This window comes from Alexandromys fortis, unplaced genomic scaffold (genome assembly GCF_014885135.2).
Source record: "Alexandromys fortis isolate MF-2015 unplaced genomic scaffold, M_Fortis_MF-2015_v1.1 scaffold_21, whole genome shotgun sequence".
NCBI lineage: Eukaryota > Metazoa > Chordata > Mammalia > Rodentia > Cricetidae > Alexandromys > Alexandromys fortis.
Genome location: NW_026067905.1, coordinates 1,865,960 through 1,877,289, shown reverse-complemented (window position 1 = coordinate 1,877,289; position 11,330 = coordinate 1,865,960). Strand labels below are relative to the sequence as shown.

The 11,330-nt window shown below is 39.1% G+C and overlaps 1 protein-coding gene across 4 annotated transcripts in view; it reads right to left on the bottom strand.

The window, feature by feature from the left end:
* The window catches only part of LOC126497316 (solute carrier organic anion transporter family member 1A5-like), a 98,923-nt gene that overhangs the window by 7,159 nt on the left and 80,434 nt on the right, over window positions 1-11,330 (bottom strand). For all 4 annotated transcript variants that reach the window (XM_050135281.1, XM_050135279.1, XM_050135280.1 and 1 more), the window contains 4 exons: window positions 6,160-6,324; window positions 4,885-5,080; window positions 3,433-3,598; window positions 1,566-1,738 (listed from right to left, as the gene is read on the bottom strand). In XM_050135281.1, coding sequence (XP_049991238.1) covers window positions 1,566-1,738; window positions 3,433-3,598; window positions 4,885-5,080; window positions 6,160-6,324 — 700 coding nt within the window. The remainder of the gene's footprint in view (window positions 1-1,565; window positions 1,739-3,432; window positions 3,599-4,884; window positions 5,081-6,159; window positions 6,325-11,330) is intronic.

Here is an 11,330-nt window from a genome sequence, read left to right as displayed (position 1 = left end):
AGGGGAGGGGAGGGGAGGGGAGGGGAGGGGTGAAAGAGAAGGTATGGGGAAAGGGATTTGGAAAAAGAGGAGAGGGGGATGGGTAGAATGGAAATGTGGACAAGGCAACCAAAAAGCACAGGAAAAGAAAGGAAGGAGTGAGAATCTTGGACCAGACTATGGATGAAATATTATGAATCATCAAATATTATATAACATTGTGGTTAACTCAACTTTGCTTCTGAATTCCAATGACACAAGGAAAGGAAGTATTGAACTATTTTCCCATTGTTAGTGATTATGAGCATTGCTAGACTGGAAAGCATGCATGCTAACAATAATAATACCTTGAAACTTGGCTTTGGAACTTTAACACTTTATGTTAGAAAGTTGAGTATCTGTGACTGGATTCATGTGCCTCCTCATTTATCTTTTACTGCCTTCATGTGCCTCCTGGTTAGACAATATCAATTCCTGCATTCTTGTGCCTCCTAATTAGATAATATCTATTCCTGCACTTGTGTGCCTCCTAGTTAGACAATATCTATTCCTGCATTCATGTGCCTCCTGGTTAGATAATGTCTATTCTTGCATTCGTGTTCCTCTTGGTTAGACAATATCTATTCCTTCATTTGTGTGCCTTTTAGTTAGATAATGTATATTCCTGCATTTATGTGCCTCCTGGTTAGACAATATCTATGCCTGCATTCGTGTGCCTCCTGGTTAGATAGTGTCTACTACTACATTCATATTTCTTGCTTATAAAAACAGATAGAACCTGAGATGTCAAAAGAGCTGGTCACTTTTGCACAAAGTTGCACACTCAATCAGGCAGTTAGTTGAGCCATAGGAAATGAGTTTTAGACAATTCCTCTCTCCCTGCCAATACAAGGCATCCATTCATTTCGGGTTAAGACATAAGAGTATAAAATAGAAAAGGGCAGGAAGGAACATTCCAGAAAACTTTAAATTGCTGTTAAATTTAACAATGCTCAGTGTAAGAGTCTTGATAAAGGTATCTAAGAGCATTGAGGTTCTAGGAACCAAGACTTCAAGAACATTTCTTGAGAAAAATATTTTAATAGATGACCAAAAATCTAAATAGCATTGGTGGGGTGCTCATTGTGGAAAGATGCTTGCCACAAAGGAAAGATGACCTGAGTTCAATACCCAGCAGAACTCAGGAACATATGAAAAAAACTAAAAATAAGAAATCCCAGTTCAGTGGCATGCAACTGTAATTCTAATATTCCCATAGTGAAATAGGAGAAAATAGAATTGCTTGGGACCTTGAAGGCCATGTATGCTGGAATACTCAGCCAGCACTGCAGCAGAAATATGAGAGACCCTACCTTAAAAACAAGATGAATGGAGAGAACTGATTCCCAAACATTGTCTTCTGATCTCCCTCTGATCTTATTGGCACCCAGGAGCCCATATCCCCCACATACACACACACAAACAGAGAGAGAGAGAGAGAGAGAGAGAGAGAGAGAGAGAGAGAGAGAGAGGAGAGAGATCATAAACTTGCATATGCACACACTACTAAGAAAAATAGAACACTAAATGAAAGAGTTACTTATTACCTCAGGAGAACCATATACCCAGGTATGGCTGATAGAGAGTAGATGAAACAGCCGAATACTGACACGATTAAGAAGTACTGCAGTTTGATAGTACAGTCAGGGCTTTTGTTACACAGTCCAAGGACAGCAGATGCATTTCCTGAAGACTGAATGCAGCTGCAATTTTGAAACACCTGTCAAAAGAAGTGTCCTATTTAAGAAAGAGAAATATTGGACATATACCTCCAGTATTTCGACAAGGCCAGTTAGAGCAAAATGTAGAGTGTTTGGGGCCAAAGACAAAGCTCATAGGAAGACCACTCATCTAGTTTGAATGAGGACCATAGTTTGAGCACAAATATCATCGTGGTTTCTTCCCCCTTTATCCCCATCCTTTTTTTAGTATCTTGGAATTCTATTATAAAATATAAAATGTCAGATTTTAAAAGCTGGTATTTTTCTAAATTTTTGAAATAATTTGCAAAATTTCAATTGTCCTAAATGTACATTTGTTTTATTTTTATATTTATTTTCATGTGGGTGTAAGTGTATATATGTGTGTATGTGTATTGTGTGTGTGTGTATGTGTGAACAAGTGTGTGCCATGACATGCATGAAAAAGTCAGGGGATAAATTATGGGACTAGACTCTCTTCTAGCATGCAAGATGTAGTTCTGATAGTAAGGTTTGGTGGCAAATGCCTTTACCCACCGAGCCAACATTCTAGCTTGCACATAAAATTTTAAAAAGGAAATAAATACTGCTTTGTTTTATTTTGACCCTAATACTAAATGCTAAAACAAAATGTGTTTCAGGAGGTTGATGGAGTAGTTAGGTGCTTACTAATAAAGTCATGTTCCAAGAAAAAGACTTTATTTAAAAATTAAGGTCAATTGTTTTTTAATTGTTCTGTTTCTGGGCCTAATTAAGAATCAAAATTTATATTTCATTTTGATTATCAGCCAATTCTGTAAGTATTATAACATGTTTAAGGCAAGAAAAATGATTAATTGTTTATCTGCTACACTATAATGATGGGTAACTACAGAGACAGCACAGTGTGTAAAGTCCTGCACAAGCATGAGGACCTGAGTTCAGATCCCCAAAGATGCATGTGTAGAGGAAGTGCCCCAAACACTGGTGCTCTGAAGAAGGGGCTCACTTGCCAGGCTGCCTGACAGAATCAGCAAATTCCAAGCCAGAGAGAGCCTGGCTCAAAAGCACAAAGTGAATGGGCTCCAAATGCACATGCACCTGCACACACACACACACACACACACACACACACCACCTACAATCAATAAATGATTGAAAGAATCTCATGATATGGAAAGATAAGTTTTCTGCCTGCCTCAACCACCTAGTTAGTTTGAGACTGACAGGGGCTTCATGAGACCCTATCACAAAAGGCCAGATTCTGTCCAGAGTCTTTTAAAGTTTTAATTTTTATATTTATATGTATGCTTCTTTATCTGTATGTACTAAAGCAGGTACATGTGATGCATGAGAAAAGGAAAAGAGTGTCAGATTGCCAGGAGTTGGGAGTTGGGAGCTGCCCCAGATGGGAACCAAACAGGTCCACTAACAAGCAGCAAGTGTTCTTAACAGCTAAGCCTATCCAAGGTATTTTAACTCCAACCATTTGAATAATGGTCTCGATTGCCTTTAAATTAAAAAAAAAAATTCTCAGACTCTGTCAAGGTTTTACATAATATCTAGGAATCGTAAGGTCAGGTATAAATATATGAAGGAAATTTAGTTGTTCATAAAATATATTAATCTAATTTAAGCATAGGCTAGTTTTTGCTTTTCAGCAGATGTAGAATTAAATAGCATATGTTAATATACCACACAAAACATCAGCCCAGAACACTGAAAGCGTGTTTACCATGTTGATTCCTGTTCCAACAGACTTTTCGCAGCCTGCAAGGCAGGCTGACATGTACGATAGGCCGTTGTCTCCACACACTGGATCCCACGTTTTATTTAAGCAGCTACACCTTGTGTTGCAGTCAACAAGCACCTTATGATCCTCATACAAAGGCTGCTGAATTCTGAAATGATGTAAGATAATGTTAGGGATACTGAAAAGTTACCCAAGCACTTTATATTCTTTTCTTCTCTCTTCATTTCAGCAAGTACATGTGCGCGCGTGCGCGCACGCGCACACACACACACACAGAGACAGAGACACAGAGACAGAGACAGAGACAGAGACAGAAACCGACAGAGAGAAACAGAAAGAGAAACATTTCATCTCCCCAGAACAGAAAGAGAAATCAATCACCCGAATATCAATCTGTGGTGTCTGTTCTATGTTTTTGGCACACAAGTTATCTGCTCCAGTGGCCACATAACTGCTTCTCAATTGCTTCAGAAACAAACATTAAGTGCCTACCCTATAGGAAAGTACTGTGCTGTTAGAGCTAAAAATGAATATGTAATCTCTCATTGGTCTGCATGATGGGAAATATTGAAAGAGGACTGGCTTGAACAAAATCTGCAATATAAATACTGTGTTCGCCCCCAAAGCAGAGTGGTTGAAGTAACCAGACTTGCTTCTCTGAGATATACAGTGTCCAGCACTTACACTGGGATTGAAAGAGGATAATGTGGAAGTCTAGAGGCTGAATATAAATCCTGTCACTCAAACACAGCGTAGAATCAGCATGACTGGAGATGGAGTCAAGACAGACAATTCTACTTTGGTGTTGTTAAAGCCATTTTCTGTAAACTCCCTAATTTCCTCTGAGTTTTAATTTCTACATGTACAAAGTGAAAAAGACAGTCCTGTCTTTTTAAAAAGATTCAAAGAAGATAATATAATTACTAATAATGTTATAATACAAAATCTAAGATTACAGAGTATACAAGAGATAACTATACCAGTGACATATATATATATTCATTAATTGACATACTGTGTATTAGACTCAATAGTACTAAATTTGAGCCCATTGTAGAAATCTGTGAAGGCATGCTGCCCTGAAAAGTCAACTTTTAAAACTATCTGTTGATGGGAGTTTAAAATATATCGATAATTTATGCTACTAAGCTCTTGGTTATTTTTCTTTATTACACTTTAAAGCAGACTAGCCTATCACCATGGTGACCATGTATATGCATATAGAATCATAAACTGACTCACTGGTGGTCCCCAGACATCTTTAATAGACTTGCAACTTATGTGGACCAATATAGGAATTATGAGTGGAAGAAAAATACAAGAAAGCCTAGACCACTGCTTATTGTAATAAACTGATCTTGTCATACACAATCTTTGATGAAAATGGACTAGCCATTGTAAAAATATGGTGATCTTCATTAGGAAGATACATACCCTTCATAAGAGGTGGTTAAGCCAGCAACTGGGAAATTATCACAAGCCATCATGAAGTTAAAGAAAGAGAGAAGGTACTCAGTCAGGGATAGGCAGAACGCTATGTATGCAGCTTTCTTGACAGTAATCTTGAACTTCTTCATAATCAAGCCACCAATTAAATATCCGACACATATTGGAGGTAAATTATAAAGACCTATAGACATGAGTAAAATAGTATTTTTAAAAGACAGCATAAAAATAAATGTTATCAATCTGCCTAACACATCTTACTTAAGAAACTATTCAGTGATCCTAACCCCTACAGGCTTATATATTAAATAAAAAGATTTTCAAATGTCCCATAATGTCACTTTAAATGAGACTATTGCCATTTATTAAATCATTACAGCAGATTATATATATAAGTATCACACACATGTATATGATAATAGATATTTCATGTATTTCTTTCCACTCTGTCTTGGGAATTTGACTCAGCCCAGGGTGATTTAGCAGGTGACTGATAAGTCCCTGATTACCAAGTGCAGAGCATTTCATGCATTGTTGGTGGTGTCCATTATTCTTCCTCTCTAATGTTCCTTCCTCAAATAAAAAATCAAAGGAACAAAAGAGAGGAGGAAATCCCAGGTAGGTTGCATTCATACAACATCATACCCAGACTTGGAAGAATTTAGAACATTGTTTGCAGTCATGTACCACTACATTTAATTTTATCCATCTGAAGGTAAGGACTGGGATTTGGATTTCCACAAAATTCTGGATACCATCAGTCCATGATCAACAGTTATCAGGAGAAAAAAAAAACAGGAAAATCCAAAGTTGGGTAGGATCCCCTGGTTTAGGGGAGTGTGGCTGCACAGAATCCACAGACCACCATGGGATCAAGTGGCTAAATTAGTAATAATGTGGAAGGCAAGAATTGAAGTCCAGAAGTAAAATCTGGGAGTAATACACAGAATCCTGAGAGCTAATTCTGTAATCCTCTTTGAATTAACATATTGTCTCTTGAAAATTGAACGATATGAGCATCCCCAAAGTTTTCCCTAACAATGATGATTTCCATTCTGATTGGAGAGAGAACAGAGAGGATATTTTCGGCCTCTTCCTTTCCCTATGCTTTCTTAATTTGCCTGGAGATTAGAAAGAAGACATTTGCAAGAATATCCTAACAGATTTAAATTCCGTTGTAGCCTCCTAGTTGCCTTATCTGACTGCTTATCATGTCCTTGTGGGAGGGAGATGTGCTGCTGAAGAAATCATGAGACTTCATACCTATGAGAAAGACTATCTCTGCAGTTGATTTTCCATATTGCTGTTCCAGGTATTTAGGCATGAAGGTAAATGAGTTGATGAACGCGTTGAACTGGAGCACACTTATAAGGATGAAAAGCATGTAAATTGGATTGCAGGAGAGGCTCTTCATGAATGGCAAGAAATCTGAAACAAGAGAGTGTCAAGATCATCAAGATAACTTTGCTTTGAATGTTGTATCCAGTGTTCTCCTAAAATCGTCTCACAAATTCTGTGCTGTATCACAAAGGCATTTGATAAATCTTTATCCCTTGGGTCTAAAGTTCTATATCAATTTTTAAGTTGCTTCTGGAAGTTAGTAACACAACTGGCTATGCAAGAATCAGAAAATTATAAGGAAATGGAATCATATCTATGCCACACTCTTTCATTTCCTTTTCTTTCTTTTCCCTCTATTAATACCCTACGTTCACTATTGAATGACAAGTCTTTTCTCTCGATTCTACAAGGGACTATCATTGATGACATTTGAGGTCAAACACTGATACTATCAATCCTTTGTGCAAGAACAGATAAACTCAAAAACCTAGGAAGGCTCCTAATCATGCTCAGGCTTTCCCAACCTCAGCGTTCCTGCTGGACTTCACAACAGGATATGCATTAGAACTACCTGGTGATATCTTCAAACATCCCAATACAAGAGTCTCACTGTATGGAATGTATAACTCACTTAGTGTATGTCAAGCACCATCCAACTTGCTTAACTAGAACTCCTCCCTGTTTATAAAGCTGAGAGTCAAGTTCATAGCCTGTCTCTAGTAAATGGACTGGATCTGATCAAAGATAATGAGCTTCACACTTAACAGTCTCTTTCCTTTTCCTATCTTCATGTTTCCTGTGTTGAGTTTCTAATTTTATACTATTCTTTATAAATCGCCTAAAATTTTAGAAAGTGAAGTATTAAAAAGGAATGACTTAGAAGTAGAATCATAGCAGGTTAATAACAAAGTAAACTCTAGTGGCAAAATCATCTTTATGAATAGGAGGGTTAAAATCAGAATTCCCAGGAGCTTTTGGAGTCTCTCGTGTTTGTTGATATCCTCAACCTACGAATGGCATCTCCGCAGTTCATATTCATTGTCAACATTGTGCCAAGTTCTTTCCCAGTTTTAAAAGTCAGGTTGGCCGGGCTGACCATGCAATTGCGCATAATAATCAATATTAGTTGTTTCAGGAGAAACATTAAATGAGCATGATTCTCAGAATTTTCAAATCTCTGAATTGGCTCCCAGTGCCCCACCCAAGCCCATCCCCAACCTCCTCCCCCCCCCCTTGACTTCACCACGCTTCAGCCACCAACTGGGCAAAGACTCTCTTCTCTACCAGACACCATTCCAGCTGATAGAAGTCCAGTCCCCAACTCAAGCAGAGACCCCCATCTTAAACCACAGGTCACACTGACCAGAAGAAAAGAGAGTAAACTAAAACCAAGCAATAAAACACCCATTCAACAAAGAAGAACTTCAAAATCATCACTTAGACTCATAATTATCCAAACCTAGATGCCCAGCTGTCAGTATAAGAAATAAGAAAAAACAGCCAAGGAAATATATCACCAGAGGCCAGCTATCCTAAATACAGCAAGCCTCAAATATTTCAATGTAGCAGAAGCTCAGAAAAATGATGTTAAAAGCAAATTTATGAAGATGATTGAGGTCCTTAGGGGAAATAAATCCCTTAAGAAAATCAAAAAGAAAAAAAAAAGAAGAAAAATAAAAGTGATATGGGAGTGATTTCTTATTAATAAATTAACTGCCTCGGCCCTCATAGGACAGAAAATTAGGTAGGCAGAGTAGACAGAAGGGAATTCTGGGAGAAAGAAGCTGAGTGAGTCACCATGGTTCTCCCGCTCCAGACAGACGCAGGTTAAGATCCTCTCTGGTAAGCCAGCTCGTGGGCTACACAGAATATTAGACATGGGTTAGAACAATATGTAAGAGCTAGCCAATAAGAAACTGTAACTAGCCGGGCCATGCAGTGTTTGAAAGAATACAGTTTCCGTGTAATTATTTCGGGGCATAAGCTAGCCATGCGGGCGGCCGGGTGCCGGGGACGCAGCCCTGCCGCTCCTATTTCAACAGAAAAGAAATTCAAAAATTAAAGGAATTGAGTAAGTCCCTTAAGGAAAGCCGGGGGTGGAGGAAACAGTTAAAGAAAATGACCCAAGATGGAAATAGAAACAATAAAGAAAACACAAACAGAGGGAGCTCCTGAAGTGAAAAATATAGGTAAGTGCTGTGGTCTGCAGGATTATGCAGTGAAATTTCAGCTGACACTTTAGAAGGCCAGCCCACCAGAAATATGCATTCTGATGGAGACAAGCTCAGACACAAGGCCTTGAGAATACAGCCTTTAGAATAGCAGCTGTTCTTGCTGTTGATCCCGCGTGAAGCCATAGCACTCCCCTCTACAGTGGGACCATTCCAAAACCTCAGCCCACTGAGACAGCGTGCCTGTTCTAATGGGAGCTTACCAAATGCAGCTGGACTGGGACTGAATGAGCATGCGATCAAACCGGACTCTCTGAATGTGGCTGACAATGGGGTCTGACTGAGAAGCCATTGATAAAGGCACTGGGACTTGTTTCTACTGCATGTACTGGCTTTTTGGGACCCTAGTCTATTTGGATGCAAAGCTTCCTAGGCCTGGATGGAGGAGGGAAGGCCTTGGACTTCCCACAGGGCAGGGTTTCCTGCCCTCTCTTAAGGAGGGAGGGAGAGGGAGGAGGGGGAGTGGGGGAGCAGGAGGGGAATGGGAGGAGGGGAGGAAGTGTAAATTTTTGAATGGAAAAAAAAGTTAGAAATAAAACTATCATTTGATCCAGCTGTTCCACCAAAAAAAAATCTCAGTAGTGAATTAATCAATTATTAGGCATATTAGGCACAATTTCTCCCATGTTCTGGTGTATTGGGTGATTTTTCCTCACACTGTGGGACCCTGGTGTGAACGTAAGCCACACAGTCATCTCCTTTGTTCTCATGGTCAAATCTCTGCTCCATTCCCTGACATAAACTTAGAATCCAGCTCCCCACAATCATCGTTTATGACAGGACATTTGGGCAGGAGAAGAGTCTTGAAAGAAGATCATAATGGGACCTTCACATATAGGCCTTAGGATGGAATTATGGCATGTCTGGGTCTGTTGATTCCTAGCCCTCAGGATAAGAACTGAATGCCCTGGATTCACCCCCAACTGATATGGGGAAGTACAACCCCATTTAACCCCACTCTGACCTTAGCAGGCTATTAACTCTATGCTTACTTTCACTTTGGTTTATTGATACAAGATTTTAGTTTAGGAAATTGTTTGTGTTTTAACCCTGAGAGATAACAGGAAAAAGTTGTTGATCACTTGACCCACTCCAGAAAAAGTTAATCCTTTTCACACAGGTGTCGTGGGAACAAAAACGGCCAAATGGCTGGAGCAGCTGGAAAGTGCCAGGCTCTGGATTCTGTGCTATATAACCATAGATCCCCTTTTGTTCTAACTACTTAGGGCAAAAGATGTAATTCTTAGTCTAAGAGGCCCCCTTTAGCCAGCTAATATTTGGCAAAAATGCTAACGTGGATCGGTGCCACACTTCTATTTCTGAAGTTTACGCCAGTTGCCATGGCTACCCTGATGCTGTTCCCACAGCTACTGTTCTGCCGAGCTGAGAGAGAACTGGGAGAGAGACAGCATCAGTGCATTTTCCCCTGTTTTACATTTATTGATTACAAACTTCTAGCTTAACTAGTCACGCTTAAGAATGTAGTGTAGCTCACAAGCTCTCCTTTTCCCTTCTTAGTATTTGAAGCTTATAATTGACCCTTTTGCCTCTTAGACTTACTGGGGCATTTTACAAGGTATGACTCCCTAGAGCCATAAACTAACAGTTACTGCTTTGCGCAGCTCTTTTCTGGTTTATGACCATGAAAAATTCAAGCCTTATAACCTTGATATTGCCACAGAATTTCTGATTGTGTGTGTATATAATCTGGAAATTTTGCAGAATGGCAGAACAATAAAGAGTCTAATTCAGAAAAGCACATGAGAAAGAGTTTGCCCTCAGGTAAAGTCCTTTTATGTGTTGTTGCATCCATTCTGAACCTGAAGAGAGTCTTGGGGCTGGACCCCAAGGTTCTTGTTAGGGAAGTAAACAGGAACTTCAGATGCAAGCATCACCAATGGAATAAAAGAAATAGAAGAGAGAATCCTAGGTGTTGTAAATCTGATAGAAAAAATAGATACATTGGTTAAAGAGCATGGTAATTCTTAAAAAAAAAAAAAAATCCCTGACACAAAACATCCAGGAAGTCTGGAATACTATGAAAGGACCAAACTTAAGAATAATGGGAATGGAAAAAGAAGAATCCCAGCTCAAAGGCTCAGAAAATATTTTCAACAAAATCATAGAAGAAAATTTGCCTAACCTAAAAAAGGAAATGTTTAAAAGAACTTTACAGAACACCAAATAAGTTGGACCAGAAAAGAAAGTTGCCTCACCACATAATAATCAAAACATTAAACATACAGAACAAAGAAAGAATGTTAAAAGCTGGAAAGATAAAAGAGCAAGTAAAATAACATATAAATGCAGAGTTATTAGAATTATACCTAACATTTCAAGGGAGACTCCAAAAGTCAGAAGGGTTGGAGAGATGTATTATAGACTCAGAGACAACAGATTCTAGCCAAGACTACTTTACTCAGCAGAAGTTTAAATCACCATAGAAGGAGAAAACAGAATGGAGTCAACTTTAAACAATATTTACCCACAAATCCAGCTCTGCAGAAGGTACTAGAAGGAAAACTCTAACCCAAGAAGATTAACTACACCCATGAAAGCACAGTAAATAAATCACCTCATACAAGCAAAACCAAAAGAAGGGAAACACACACATACCATCATCACCACCATCATCAACAACCTAACAATCATTTGTGTTTGATATCTCTCAATATCAACAGACTCAACCCCTCAATAAAAAAAAAAAAAACACAGACAAGGAGAGACATCACTGGGGTGAGTGAGTTTCTGACCGCGGCAGCAGCCCGGGACAGGGAACTCAGACACCCCTCCTACACTTCCTGGTCATCCTCAGGGGCTACTCTGCCCGACACTTCCTCTCTCTTTCTATCCCACCCAGCT